Consider the following 15983-nt stretch of genomic DNA (forward strand, 5'->3'; position numbering starts at 1 on the left):
CTAAAAGAAAACTGTGTATTTATGAATGCTTAAAAAACCTAATCAAGATAGCAATTTGGTTAAGAAATTAAGTCATAATTTTGCACAATACCCGACTTACAACCAGTGGTTTCATTCCTTCTGACCCACTGGATACAGTACATGAAAACACTAGAATTCCTTGCTTCCATCAACTCCTTCCGTGGAAAGCTATTTTTGGGTTGCGACCATGTCTTGGGGATTTTCGTCGCTTATATCTTTTTCACTTACAATTGTAACATGTTTATCTGGATGTAATGAAATAAAATGTCGCATCTTGAACTTGCAATTCATGCGATAAAACCGCCTTCAGCTGCACTGACTAGATGCGGCTTAAACCTCGTGCACTGATCAAGTGGTCCTCGTTGATGTTAGCACTGATGGAAGCGGCATTCGACATTTTGTAGCAGGTTCTGTAGCAGGCAAAACATTGGTCTGGAGCAGCCACTGACACCTTTAGAGCAGATGCCAACATCTGTTTGCTCATCACTTGAAAAGGAAAAAGTCATTCCATTGCTAAATGTAACGCACAGCATTCTTTTTAGAAACAAGGCTCAAGTCAAAATAGTTGTTTACAATTATAAATAGTATTTAAAAAAAATCTAAAATGAAGCATACTGCAATACTTTAGTTGAGATAAAGCCCCTCTGTCCTTCCCTTTTACATTCAATAGCTTATTTAGCCTGAAAATGTAATTCCTATAAAATCCCTGCAAAAAACAGTATATCCACTAAGACATCTATCAATAAAAATGTGTCTTACGAAGTTCTCTGAACTTTGAAAACTCAAGATTCCCATATCACAAGATGCAAAAACTACCATCAACAAATACTATGAAAACCTATGGTTGCACATTAAAAAGTAGCACTGCACTTTAGCAGTGTTGGAACCAGAAATAGGTCAAAGTTCGGTGCCCTTTCAATGAACATCTCCAAGGGAACAACCTTGACTACCATACTTATTCAAATATTGACCCACATTTTCCCCGCTTTCTCGACACAGATTTTTAAAATGAAAGTTTTGCCTACAGTCAAGACCAAAGAAGATTGACCTGCAATAGTACTGAGCATAATTTTCGAGCCATTTGCACCAACCAAGGCACTCCAAAGGAGAAAACAAAAAAATTCTGAAGGCTAACTAGACGTCTACCAATCATAACAGACTTCCTTCAGCTGACCAAGGTGTGCAGCAGCTGAGAAAAAGTACCACACAAGTTCAACTACTAGCCAAAACAGCAAAACAGAAGTCCAGTCACGCCTTTATTGTCTGTAAGGCTTTCATGTTTTTTTGCAAGAGACATAAGAGTGGATAACAAACAACTGAGATGAAAATGTTTACAAACATGTATATGCCCCACCCCAAAACAGCACATACCTCAACCCATCTCACTGCGGCTTATTTATTTACTATTTATACATACTGCTGGCTGCCAATTGGCAGCCAATGCAGGAGAGGGAATACAGAGCATATACATGAGAAAAGCTAGTTATACACAAGTAAAAAAGCAAAAAAAAAAGCACTTAGCACCGCACATCTGAAAAATGTTGATCTCCCAGTCCGTCCTCATATTAACACCCTCAATTTTAAAACCTTACCAGTGTAAGCACTGTGCCAAAGTTTTTGCTGCAAATGGCAATTTGAAACACACTCAAACACATGCAGGTGAAAAACCATGTAAGTGCAAGCACTGCCTCAAAGAATTTGCTCGGAAGGGCCACCTGACTGAGCGCACTCAAATGCGCCTGGCTGTAAAGCCTTTCAAGTGCAAGCATTGGCCCAAAATGTTTTCAATGAATTAGTCTTACACTTCACACTCTAATGGACAGGGGTGAAATGCCTTACAAATGTTAGCTATGCCTCGAAACATTTTCAACACCGCAAAGGCTGACTTGACACATTGGAACGCACAAAGGTGAAAAACCGTCTAAGTGCAAGCAATGTCCCAAAACCTTTGCTGCAAGTCATACTCTGACGTGCCACACTCGAACACACAAAGGTGAAAAACCTTACAAATGCCAAGTATTGTCCCAAATCCTTTTAAAAAAATGCAAGCCTGAAGAACCACATCCATTAACACCAAGGTAAAAACACTCAAAGTGGAAGTGTTGTCACAAAGAAGGTCAGTTTGATCATACACAATCAAATGCACACGAGTGAAATGTCATAGAGGTGCAAACAGTGTCTCAAAGCATTCACTTGGTTTGAAGTCTTGACCAATTGCTCATACTTGTATGGTTAATTTCATACACACACGTGCTAAAGAGTGGTGGGCTAGAAAACCACACCAACCAAAAGATTTCATACTGCTAGCAATTTTAAACGTGCCTTTGAATGTGGCTTGTAAGACAGCTTTTCTGAAGAAAGACTTTGGCTGATGCTCATGCTTCTAAAATTTTTTTTCTTTTGTATATAGTAGTCACCAAGAGTATTGTTCCAAGCAAAGGCTTTGGGGCATAGCTTGCACCTGTGGCCAATCCCAGGATGGGAAGGGGCCAGGACATGTCCCGGGCCCAGGGGGGAAGGGGGGGAGGAGGGAGTAATTTGAGTAAATCAGGCGGACGGCCCCCCACCATCCTCCCTGCCCGGCTGACTGGGATGTCTCCAATCTCCTCCTCCGTATTTCCCACCTGGGCCCCTTTCTCCGCCTCCCAAAGGGAGGGGGGGGGAAGGGGTGGGTTCGTCCCCATCCCTCAACATCCCCTCCCCCCTGGTCCTTGGCCCTCTCCCGGGGGGACCTTTAAGAAGAAGAGGAAGAAGAAGAAGAAGAATATCTCCCTCTTTCTTCCTCTCTCTTTCCCCCCCCCTCCAAGGGAAGGAGCAACTGGCAACAGGGGTCGTCAAAAACCCTTTCGCCGGAGGGAGGGGGGGGGGGGGAGGGGAAGAAGAGGGACAGCAATTCTTTTTTCGCCGGAATCACAAAGTAATGATTGTCCTTGTGAATTTGATTGCAATTGGTAAAGAGTTCAAGCCAGGTGAACATTTGGGGCACTGCTCGCACCTGTACGGCATTATATCCATGCACATTTGATTGTGCACAATCAAAGTGCTTTTCCAAGCAAAGGTTAGAGTCAATACTCATCTTTGGATTTTCCCTTGGTGTGTATGGATGTGGTTCTTCAGACTAGAAATTCTTGGGAAGGATTTGGGACAATACTTGCACCCATAAGGTTTTTCATTGGTGTGTTTGAATGTGGCTTTTCGGAGCAGCTCTAGCAAAGGCTTTAGAACAATGCTCACACCTGTAAGGTTTTTCACCTGTGTTTGAATCTGGTCCTTCAGACTATAACTGGCAGCAAAGGCTTTAGAAAAATGCTTGCACTGGCAAGGTTTTTGACCTGTGTGTTTGCAAACATGCCTGGTTAGTACCTCAGGATTAAAAAAGCTTTCAAGGCATAGCTCACACTTGTGAGGTCTCTCATATTTTTGCATTTGAGCATGAATAGTAAAATTGTTATTGAATGAAAATGCTTTGAGACAATGCTTGCACTGGTACGGTTTATCACCTCTGTGCATTCTAACATGAATAGTAAAGAATTCATGCATTCTAAAGTTTTGGGGATGCAGCTTGCACTTGTAGGGTGTTTCAGTCAAGTAAATTAAAATATGTACAAGCTCAGTGAAGGTTTTGAGCAACAACTCGCACCTGCAGGGTTCTTGACTACTGTGTTCTAGCATGTGAATGGACAGATTGCAAGAGTGAGAAGAGCTCTTGGGACATTGCTCACATTTGAAAGGCATTTCGTCTGAGTATGTCTGAATGCGCTTATTCCGATTGCTGCCTTTCTTAAAGGCTTTGGTGCACTGCTGGCACTTGTAGGGTCTCGGTTCTGTACGTACACAAACAGGAGTCAAACAGAGCTGCTTACTGGGGGACAAGTTCAGATGGCTGAGATGGTCAAATGATGTATTAGGTTTGTGGATCACAAAAGGGCTGCACAATATGGACAGAGATCCAAGCAGCGAAAAACAACACTGGCCCTTGAACTGTTCATCTCCATGGGCAACCACATGACTTAAGATTCCACGTAGATCTGTGGTGATGTGGGTGCAAAACCAGCATCTGAAGAGGATGTCTTCAGTTCCCTTTAACAGGTGGCTAGTATCCTCCAACAGTGCAGCCTGTTTACCTAAAAGAATAAACCATGTGTTTATGACAAACGGCTTAGGTTTAGCGATTCATTTCCCGATTCCTTTTGAATTTGCTTCATGCTAACACCAATATACCTTACTTTAATTATTTATTTAGTGTGAACTGGTCCATGCAAGCTGGTGTTTTTTTTTCCCCAATAAATACTATATATGGTTTCTTTGGCGAAAGGTACTATCTTGAATACCAGGGCAACACTAAGTAAGCATTTTGGTTCATGGCAAGGTTAAAATGGTTGAAGTGTTTCTACTGGCTCACATTAAAAAATAATTGTTTCTATAGGCCTCGTCGGTGATGACAACATACACTTGCACACTAGTTTTGCTCTTAAATCAATTCTCAAATTAACCACAAAAAAAAAAAATTAAAGAATTTAAGAAAGGTTTGTCAATTTTGTGACTGAAGATTTTGTGTTCCTCAGGCAACATGGGTTTTAAAAATGGCATCACTCATTGCATCGCCCAAGTCAAAAGCACATTTGATTGTATGAGTATCAGTTCTCTACAAACACCAACAGTTCAACGCATAACAATAAAGTCAGATGAAGAACAGTAAGGACAGTAAGGACTGTGATACAGAAGAGCATGTGTCATCCTTAGCTTTAAAATGGACCACACTAAGGCACTCCTTCTATGGTATACCAGGTGTTTCAAAAAGGTTTTCAAATATAAAAAATAAAGTGCAAAGAAAAAACTATTCTTTCCAAGAACAAACTGCCAGGCATCAAAAATTGCAAGAAGTATGCTAATCATCTAAATAATTAACTCAAACTCCTTAATTACCTTTCTTATAGGTGAAAATAAAAATATGGTTTCAATGAAAAGCATGCTAAGTATCATAAAAAATCACTAAATCAACTCATCTTAGAAAGATACAGTGCAGGGGCAGCATTTTATGGCGTTCCAAAAAAAATGCTCAATTTGGACACATTTCTAGGGTTTGGTTTTTTATTGTATTTTTAATCGGAGCACATCCTTCGGCTTGCAGTCCTGCTCTCCAGTGGCCAAGGCACGAAGCTATCGCCTTGCCTCCCTCGTAGGAAGTATGGCACATGCACCTTGCGCATCTAGGCCACAAGGGAGCAGGACCGTGAGTGCTAAGATGCACTCCGGTAAGATACCTTCTAAGTAACGAAGGATTTTGTTCGAAATAAGTAAGATTTGTTTTATTAAAGTCTATCTTTCTACAGTTGCGTCGGCAGTTTTTTTTTGTCTGCCTATGTTTGTGTCTGCATTTTTGGCCGTCTGCTCGCAGACCCGCGGCAGGAAGTGAGAGCATGAACGAGGAGTCGTCTTCCGCCCCCACGCGCGGGGGGCTTCGAGCAACCGCGGGGCTCGGTGGAGAAGAGTCGGACCCTGCTCGTTAACAAATCGATTGGGTTTCAGTTTGGTGCGCCGGAACACCCGTGTCTTGGGCTTCTTTCCGCACTTGTGGCTTTTAAGCGGGTGTGCTTGTGCCCTGTGTATTTCGCCGCTTAGTGTAGAAACTTCGCTTTTAATCAACACAATAACTTAAATGGGTGGCGCCAGCCAAGCGACGACGAAAGCATGTAGTGACTCTACAAGGAATTTGGGTTTGACTGTTGAGGTATCAGAGGGGGGTCACGTTGACAGCTCGCTGTTCATTGGTAAGAGTGTACCACGTGACAATGGGCAAATTTGAAGTGATTGGTCAGTCTCTGGAGGAAAAGGAGGCCTTTACGAGTCTAGAAAAGGGGTGCCAAGAGGATTCTCGAGGAATTCGGCTTTTGAGATCAGGGGATTCGGCTCTTGAGACTGGGGACTAAAGTATAGATTCTAATTTTGGAAGTTTTGTATATTATTGCTGACTTGTCATTCTGTATTGAAATAAACATGGCCACACTGGCCATTGTAAACCAACCAACGTCGTAATGTGTCCAGCAAGATCGAAGAACTTTTAATCTTTTTTTTTTTTTTTCTTATTTGACTTCTTGGGGGATTTCCATCGGGCAAACACCATCATCGGTCATCACCATCCCGACCAGCCCCCTCCCTCGGAAAGCTGACTATAAATTTTGTTTCTTTGGAACGCCGTAAAATGCCACCCCTGACTTGTATCAGTAAATTTTAGTTTTATTTAGCTCAAAGTATGTCCGTTTTTTTTCCACAATTCTTGACATCTGCCGTGGCGGGCACTTTTTTCCGAAGTTAATTTTCTCAAACAAACATTATGTTAAGAAATTTCTTAAAGCCTTGCTGTAAAACCCGGTATACTGACCTACCAACCCTACATGGAACACCACTAAATACACAAAAATTGAGCGACACAAAAGAGTTGTTTTAAAGCATGAAATGCTTTTTAGCGCTACCCCCCCAATCCAAAAATTTTGTCCATTCAGTGCAATTTCGGCAAAATGTAGCGGGGAAGGTGAAGTCACGCAATCATACACCTTGAGGAAACTAACAGCACAAGACCTATACAACAACTCAGTTTCCCCGCTCAATTCAGCGGGAAAATTCCTGTCTTGCGGCCAAGACATCAACTCGGTCTTCCCGCTAAATTTGGCAAAAAACTGACGTCACGTGATGCATACACCAATTCACTTACCTGTTAGATTTAATGGGAAGATTCGGGTCTTGTGACCTAGACACGAACCCAGTTTCCCCGCTAAATTCAGCCGGGGAAATTGACGTCACCTGACCTGTACAACAGTTCAGCTTCCCCGCTAAATTTGGCAGGAAAATATATACGTCACGTAACGCACCACTACCCTGTAATGCATTTCATGCATCAAAGGATTTTGAAGGTAACGGCTGCTACTAAGTTTTATTGCTCAAAAGTTGTCTTGCCCGATAAAAGAGAAGACCCTGTCATCACTGACTGAATGATAACGACAGGGAATGTCCTGTGAATGTCCGGCCTCCGGCACGTGCTCTACGCCTGCCGCCATGCTATCGGTACGTGCGCACGCTCAAGGCCCACGAGACGCTGAATCTGGGTTAGTGAGTCCTTCTTGTTGTTGCTGCATCAGCTTATTTCGCTTTTTGTTGCTCGCTCGGAGGGGCCCTGCAATCATATTTAACCGTCTACCCTTTTTGCGGTTTCCACGTCTTTTGGCGTTCGGGCAAGCCGGCGGGCACGGAGAGAATAACTAAATATCAGTGCGTCATATTTTAGCCGGACGACGCGGAAACCTCTTCCAGCTACAAAGGAGACCCGCGGTGCCAAAAGCGTGCAAAATGTGGTCTTTGGTCCTGGGCTTACTACTCGTCAAAGCCACGAAAAGCTTCTTTTCAGTAAAAATACAATATATAAGTAGCGCGAACCGTTTCAATTATCTATAAAAGTAGTATCTGTTCAGTATTTTAGATCAGAAAAGAAAGAAATGCAGTTTAGAAAGTATGAAAACAAGAAATGACCCGTCGACATACCCGGTGGAAAGGGCGGCGCATAGTAGAAAGGTGTAGTGGGATCAGGCACCAACGAGCAGCGAGCATAGAAAGGTCCCGGATGTATGCGGCGGCGCTGCGGTCGTATAAGGACTGGAGGATCCGACCGGTTCCGAGCGTTCGGAATGCCTCCGGCGAGAAGGTTTGGCTTGCGTTTTGGCCGTTTGGCGGTATGGCAGCGCAAAGTGGCTCCCGTTCTGAACTGATCTTTACCCCGTGTTTTTTGTAGTTTGTGGCCAATGAAGTGTCATGCCGAATTAGTGTTTAATCGTGCAGCAAGTGCAATGCGAGCCACCTTGGCTGTCTACTTCATACACCCTAAACAGAACATGGTTTAGTGGCGCCCTCTCGAGCCGTCAACACGGAGTGCGGCAGCCGTGAGCGCTCGCTGAGCTCACTACTTCCCCTCTAGTTCACGGCAACTCAACCGACCAAGGACTTCATGAAGGAGGTTATTTTTGCTTGTTTTTGTAATTTTAATTTGCCTATAACTTTTAAAATACAGCATGAAAGAATTGGCATCTTCTGCTTTTCATAATGTTCACTGTGTCACAAATTACAGAAAACACACCTCCTTTCATCGAAATGTTGCGATTCCGCTGCGTAATAGCGAGGCAAAACTTAGAATATTTCCCGACCTGCAGCCACGAGCGGCGGCCATGAGAAACAAGCGGCGTGACGTCAGTGGGGAATCTTGTAGAAAGATACCAAGTTGCACGAATGCCTGCTCGATAAAAGGTAAATTTTCTATAAATCTTGTTGTTCCAACATATATATAAATGCATCAAAACCCTGGTATCGTCGACAAAACTTTTATTATTCGGAGTTTTAGTGGCGCCATCTATCCTTGGTCCACAAAACCGCGAATAGCCGCCAGAAGCCGGAGGGGGAGGGGGACAGCGCCGGACGGGCAAGGACGGGTATGGCCGAACCCGGATGAGACTTTCCTCCTTTCACCCTAAGTTTCGCAGGGCGCCCGCCAGCACGTGGTCACGTGGTCGCGAGCGGATGAGTTCTCGCTCCTCGCTGATGGCTCTAAAGAGGGAACTTTTCCGGAACCCCGCACCTACTCAAGTGACGTCACTGCGCACGTGACCCGGAAGACGACGTACGAGTTGAGAGGCGGCAAAGATTTGGATCTTTTTCATTTTTTTTTTTAAATAAAAACTAGGGTATCCAGGCCAAATCTGTTTTCTGTAGTTCACTGCAGAAGTGTCAGGCATCAACTTCCACAATTATTTAAGCAAAGCCCCGAAATTGTTGCACAGCTCCCTTAAGGGGGGACACTACCCAGAGAAAAAAACAATTCTGCAAAAAACATTGATTTTGAAAAATTACATATTTTCATCAATCTACATCCAAAGAGTATTCCTATAAATTTTCACTAGTTTACACTGCATAGTTCATTTTTTATAGATTATTTTCTGTCCACCGAAGCTAAAGAAAAGGTAGGGTTTGGAGCACTTCGAACACATTTTTCTCCGTTCCACTTTTTGGTATAAATTCCATTTTAGCCAATCTATCGTTTGATAATGGGAATACAGGGAAGGCTCATTCTTCACTTTTCCTGACTCGAAATTTAATAAGGAATGCGGCTATGGAGTTTGTTTGTCACTTTACGGATGTCTTTTATAAAAAATGTTGACATTTTGTCAAAGACGCAGAAGACCAAAATTGCAGAAAAGAAAATTTATAGAAATCAATGACTTTTTAGAAAAATCTTTCCATAGGCGCACCTCCTAGGCATTCTGCTACCTATCTAGTGAATAGAAATCTTGAATAATGTGATAGTTTTCCGACGATAGATTAACTAAACAATGTAGGGGTGTTGCTGATAGAAGCTGCCCTAATTTCCTTCCCACTTGACCGACAGACCTGAAATTTGTTATGCACTCTCTAGCATGACCGCCAACCTACCCTGTAAATTTTAATTATTAATTTTTAATTAAATAATTAAAAATAAATTAAAAATTTTAATTCAAGGGTTCAAAAGTTGGCCCTCCCAGGGGCCAACTGCAACAAATGACAAGCGCAAGGAAACTGCCTTAAAGGCCGACGAGCAGACAGAAAGGAAGAGACCCTCCCTCAATACTTCCTTTCCACCTGACAAAGAGGGAGGACCCTCCTCTTTTCAGTGGGGAGTAGCTCAGAGACCCGCTTTTATAGGGGAGGAGAGAAGAGTGCTAGAGAATGGGGAAGGAAAGCGGGAACCGGTCTTCTGCCCAGCACAAGACGATTCTACACATAGCTCGCAGTGATGTCACTTGGTCAGACATAATGAGGAAGGGCCCGTGAGAGCGTAGCTTCTGCTGTGTGAACGAGGAGCTTTTCGCCACCAGAAAGAGGAATGGACCGACGTCACGTGCAGGCCATGTGAAGGTTGGCCTTGAAATAGGGTGACCATAATCCTCAGAGTAAAAAAACGAGTCATTGAGGGGAAGGGCAGAATAAAAAAGCTCTGCTTCAAATAAACATAAACGCGCACATTTTTCCAAAGTGCTTGGTTGACAAGTGGTATTCATGTTCCCCAATTTTTAACACCGGGGAAAAAATATTGCCAACTGAAGCACATCACATTCAGTAATATAGGAGAGTTTCCTGCACATAGGTTTATGTAAACAAAATGTTTTGGCAGATGCAACTACTGTATGCTTCATACTATGTTTATTTTTGTAACATTACATCTGTAAGAAATAAATATTCGTTCAGCTTTCCTCCAGTCGCTTAGTATTGTATTTACGCGCATAATGAACATTCTTTTTTTCCCGAAACATTGACACATATTGGGGTTCATTACGCGGGGTAAAATTTCTGCATTTATACACTTTGCGCGAATGTCATCATAGGTGCCATTATGACATGGCAGCGCGCACCTGCAACTGATTATGGGAGCGCCACAGTCCCCATGCTCTATAATAGAGCACTGCACGGACCCGGGCCAGCCCGAAAACCCAAGCCTGGCCCGGCCCTGCCCACAGGCCGGGCTCGGGCCGGGTAGCACGCATTTTCTCGGGCCCAGGCCGGGCTCGGGCTTGAACCAAATATTTTTCAGGCCATGCTGGAGCTGGCCCGAGCCAGGCCGTCGCTCCGCAGTCGTGTGCCGAAAATCTTAAATTGGTAATTAACAAAAAGTGTGCTCATTAATCTTTTAGGTTAAAAAAAACAACACTATGGCACCATTCCAGGAAAAAAAAAAAAAGACGTCTTGCTTTTGGAAAGCTATCACGTGGATAAAAGGAAACGTATGGATTCCACCAGCATAGTGGGAAAGTGAGGTAAAAAAAACCAGGGCACTCCAGTCGCAGGGTACAACATGAGCCTTTGTCCTCTGCCTTTCAAACTAAAAAAAAAAAAGAAGAAGAAACACGAGCTTGACTTTGCATTTTGTGCAGGGGGCCTTACTATGCCACCAAAGATAAGCTAACTACCATAAATAATTTCAAGCTAATACAGCCTTTTGAATATGCACTAGCGTGATTCTGATTGTTTCTTCACAACATGTAGAGAGGAAAGTTTTCTGTGAAACAAATTGTACAACGAAAAGTCCAATATTTCTTCAAGAAATGCATACAGTAAATAAAATACTGTCCTTCTTTTCTTAAAATCACTTTTGAAGAGCATGTTTCGCCCATATTCTCGAAAATGCATCGTTTAAGTCGCGATACTTATATTGTGTCAAAAAAACTCTGTCCGAGTTTAAAAGAAATCTAAACCAAATATGCTCACCTTATGCTTAGACAGTTTTTAGGTTAAAGCCTGCAAACATTTTCGGGCTCATGTATATAATATGTCGGGGCTTGGGACGGGCTCAGGTTTATATTTAAAAACATTTTATCGGGCTCGGGCCGGGCTCAAGCTTCTCTCTAAAAATTCTGCCGGGCCCGGGCAGCTCTTCTGAGCCGGGTTGGGCCGGGCCTAGAAATAAAATTTTCTATCAGGCTCAGGCGGGGCCAAGGCCGTGCCTTCACCGGGCCAGGTCAGGCCTAGAAATGAAATCTTCTGTCAGGCTCGGGCCTAGCCTGGGCCAGGCCTCTAACGGGCCGGGTCGGGCCAGGCCTAGAAATTCCGACCTGTACAGTGCTCTACTCTATAAACTGCAAACCTTTTTTAGGGCTTTTGCCGAAGGAAGAGCGACCTGCGAAGCTCACTCAGCATGAAGAGCGACGCGACCGGTCTTAGGCCTAACCACTTTCACGATTCCACTGTCCGAAAACGGACCACAGACGACGACGTGATCATTGGCATCAATGCATCCAATGGGCGAAGCATGTCCAGGGCTGGGCTATTCCTCGACCCAAGCTTCGTTAGGTGTGCGCCACTCAACTTCACGGTTGATCACTTCCACAACTACGCACTTGCAGCCGTTACGAGAGCGGCTTGGCTTGGCTTGGCCTGGCCGCTTGGTAGCTAGCTTGATTGGACGCAGTTCGAGACTTGCGGAGTCAATATTGGAAATCCGTTCATTAGGCGAGGGGGAAAAAAAAAGCCAAAATCTTCATGCTCGTTGTGGGGGGTGCGTTCATTATGCGAGTAAATACTGTACTGATTTCCCAACAACCAAGCATGTTCCCACAAAAATGGGAAATGAGGCTTCGTTAGACCAAAGGGGGGACGGCAGAAATGAACCCCTAAAACGGGACTGTCTCGGTCAAAACGGGACGTCTGATCATCTTACCTTTAAAGGGGCACTGACACATCAAAATCATATTTTGTTTATTAACCGAAATGATTGAAAACAATGCCGGGACATTACCCTCAAAATTCGAAACTTGGGAATTCAGTATTTGTGAAATAAAAAAACAATTTCCAAATGCCAAATTCGAAGTTCCCGCGCGATTCACGCCGGTGCGTTGATGTCAAATATTGCAGAGACCTGCGAGTCTACTTTTTTTCATGACTTTGTACTGTTGCCGCCGCGACCTGAAGCGAGGTGGTGATGGACGGGAGATAAGGGCGCCGGCTGACGGGAAATAACCGGTTTTATTCCGTGCGAGTGGCGCCACCTGCCCAGGCGGCATGTTTTCCATGGGAGGATACAAATCCAGGAGGCGACATCAGACCGGACTCCAATTTTTGGTGTTTCAAAAAGAGGGGCCGTAGTGCGTTTGCAATTGCATTAAAAAACATGTTTTACAATTGCCGTTACTAAATTTTATAGAAATATTGCCTACAAAGCTTCTAAATTTCATGATTTTTGACGTCACAAATCAAAAGAAGCGAGGAGGTGAGGGACGGGAGATAAGGGCGCCGGCAGACGGGAAATAACCAGTTTTATTCCGTGCGAGTGGTGCCACCTGCCCAGGCGGCATGTTTTCCGTGGGAGGATACAAATCCAGGAGGCGACATCACACCAGACTCCAATTTTTGGTGTTTCAAAAAGAGGGGCCGTAGTGCGTTCGCAATTGCATTAAAAAACATGTTTTACAATTGCCGTCACTAAATTTTATAGAAATGTCGCCTACAAAGCTTCTAAATTTCATGATTTTTGACGTCACAAATCAAAAGAAGCGAGGAGGTGAGGGACGGGAGATAAGGGCGCCGGCAGACGGGAAATAACCGGTTTTATTCCGGGCGAGTGGTGCCACCTGCCCAGGCGGCATGTTTTCCGTGGGAGGATACAAATCCAGGAGGCGACATCACACCGGACTCCAATTTTTGGTGTTTCAAAAAGAGGGGCCGTAGTGCGTTCGCAATTGCATTAAAAAACATGTTTTACAATTGCCGTTATTAAATTTTATAGAAATGTCGCCTACAAAGCTTCTAAATTTCGTGATTTTTGACGTCACAAATCAAAAGAAGCGAGGAGGTGAGGAGCGGGAGAGAAAAACAACAAAAATAAAAAGGCACGCACGTGCGTAAGAATATTTTCTTTCGCTATGCGGTATTTTTTTGCGTGTCTATGACTACAACTTGCATCGTTTTAGACCAGCAGCGTAGACTTTCCATTTTCCTGGGGGGGGGGGGGGCAGGCTGAGAAGTTCTCCGGGGTGGGGGGGGGGGGGTGCTTTTCTGCACAATTTTTTTACACCAGCAATTATAAGTAGTTTATTTTAGAGGGGGTACATTTTACAGCGTATGTATATCTCCCTGTGTCCGTCGCTGTGTGCGTTATTTTGTTTACATGCCACTACTAGAAGCTCGTTACATGGCATGTAAACAGCGTCTCGGTAAAGATCATGGCCCGGGGGGGGGGGGGGGGGGCTCCACCCCCTGGATTTCACAAGGGGGAGGGGGCACGAGCCCCGATGCCCCCCCTCCCCCACCGTTAGTCTACGCCTATGTTTTAGACAAAAAAAAATATTACCCCTGGGGTGTCAGTGCCCCTTTAAGCGATGTGAGAACAGGGGATATGTCAACAAAAATGCTCTCTCAGAATGCAGGAAAGCCAACAAATAAGCCGATGCTAAGCCGTTAAATTTTTTCTGCCTCCGTTATACCCTAAAAAACACACGTAAAAAAAATAATAATAATTTTTAGTTTTTTCTTGTGTTTGTGTTTAGCAAAACGAGTATAAATCAATACTCGTTTTCACCACAAGAACCGTAGTAAGAAAAGTATGGCTTCTCGCAGAGCATTACTAATTTTCCTCTTTATGCCGAAAATTGAGATATATGTAGGTGCATTTTAGATTAGATACACATTATCTTATCAAGACATACGCGTTTCAAATGCCAAAAGCATTGCTTCTGCCTCCGGCAACTAAATCTTGTAAGAACTACTTTGTGCGGCGTATGAACATTGAGCAAAATTTCCTTTTTGCTTGAGGTGAAAACGGGTATAATGATAAGGTAAATTATTGGAAATTCAAATTCGAGAAGTTTGGAAACTTCCGAACTTCTCGGTGTAACTCCCGACATTTAGAACGCCAGTCAGGCTGCAAAATCAGCACGCCTCACACATCTCCTACCCTCACTATTTGTGATTCCAGCGACCTAAAGGGGTCATGCTGGTCAAACAAAATGGCAGACAAAAGGAGATCTGCACTGCAAAAGCAATTGTGCTGGGAGTCTTTTTAGAAAGGAAGTTAGCCGGCCCTGGTGGGTGCTCGGTATATCCACTGTAGATGAGAAATTTAGCCGGTGCAATACAACCGCATGCCAGTACGACGCTTGTACAAATCAAAACTGGCAAAGGCTGAGATGTACTCCATGCTACAGTGCCCTAACACGATCAGCCACCGATCTCCCTCATATCAGCATCATGGTTTCCAAAGTAATGCTCGCAAAGCATAAGCCAATATTTTTTCTGTTCAGTTCGGTTTTTCAAAAATTACATGCTCCTTTTGGAAATAGGACGCCAATGTTTCTCGAGGACCTGTTTTCCCTTTCAAGCGTGCCAACCTCGGCCCTCATTTCTTCGAGACCCCTTTGTTAAAGTTATTGGACTCGCTTTTGCCTCTTTCAGCACTTTCCTCACTTCTCTCTCGATAATGGAATGGAAGCCTCGGCACCCTTGTTTCACCCTTCACAAAGTTTAGCGAAATCTGCCATCATTGAACGCGCAACTATACAAACAAGAAATGAGGAAGTGTCAAGTGACGGCAGCATCAGTGCAATTAGATGGAAAGTTATAAATGTCGCAAAAAAGATTTGCTTTTCCAACCTGTAAGAAGGAGCAGGCTGGCGAGTCTTGCGAACACCCTGCTGCTGTCGCTGCAGGAGAGATGGTCGCCGCTTGAGAGGTCCTTCTCAGTTTGCGACGATACTGGCACTGACGGTTCTTGTTCAATGGCAGGCTGGTCTTGTTGTAGCATAGTGTCTTGATGTGACACATGATCTTGATGTGCCACAGGGTCTTGATGTGACGCAGGTCCTTGATGTGGCACAGGACCTCGATGTGGCACAGGGCCTTGATGTGGCACAGGAGATGATGCCGTGCCAGGAACAGGATTGTTGACGCATCTGTGAACAAAAGTAGGGTGATGAGTTTTCCAAACCCTTCGTTGACACCGCAACCTTCTTTGGCAGTGGCAACAGCGATGCGATGGCTGATGACCCTCGCATTGAGAAACACTAAGCCTTTCTTGATGCGATGGTAATAGACCCTTTCCGGATTTCAGTCTGGCAACTTTGATAACTATCGTCATCTGAAAAATGGCATATGTGCTATACTAATGGCGGCCTCCTGTTTAGTGATGAAGGAAGTTGAAGATACTCCTAAGCAGAGGACTCGATGCCTATACATTTTAGACAATAGCGCGACGTGAAGCAGGAATTGGATGCAAGAGCTGCGTAAGCGTTCATTTCGGGTCCATATCACAAGAGCGAATGACATTTTAGCGAACGGCGACATTTGAGCGAATGGTCGTTTTAGCGAATAACGGGGGCGAGCGTTAACCCATCCGTCGCGCTGCGCTTTACGCCGCTTCGCGGCGACAGTCTTCGGCAACTCATTACAAAAATGTGAAC

At 44.2% G+C, this 15983-nt stretch overlaps 1 protein-coding gene across 1 annotated transcript; it reads right to left on the minus strand.

Moving 5' to 3' along the window:
• Positions 1-2882: 2882 nt before the first annotated feature.
• Positions 2883-15674, minus strand: LOC120839312 (zinc finger protein 493). Its single transcript, XM_040500610.2, is given in 2 exon segments — positions 2883-4145; positions 15178-15674. Coding segments are annotated over 2 exon segments (1698 nt in total). The 5' UTR covers positions 15662-15674; the 3' UTR covers positions 2883-2931.
• Between the last annotated feature and the right edge of the window lie 309 nt (positions 15675-15983).

The sequence above is a fragment of the Ixodes scapularis genome, unplaced genomic scaffold, assembly GCF_016920785.2.
Source record: "Ixodes scapularis isolate PalLabHiFi unplaced genomic scaffold, ASM1692078v2 PGA_scaffold8__174_contigs__length_109621045, whole genome shotgun sequence".
Lineage (NCBI taxonomy): Eukaryota > Metazoa > Arthropoda > Arachnida > Ixodida > Ixodidae > Ixodes > Ixodes scapularis.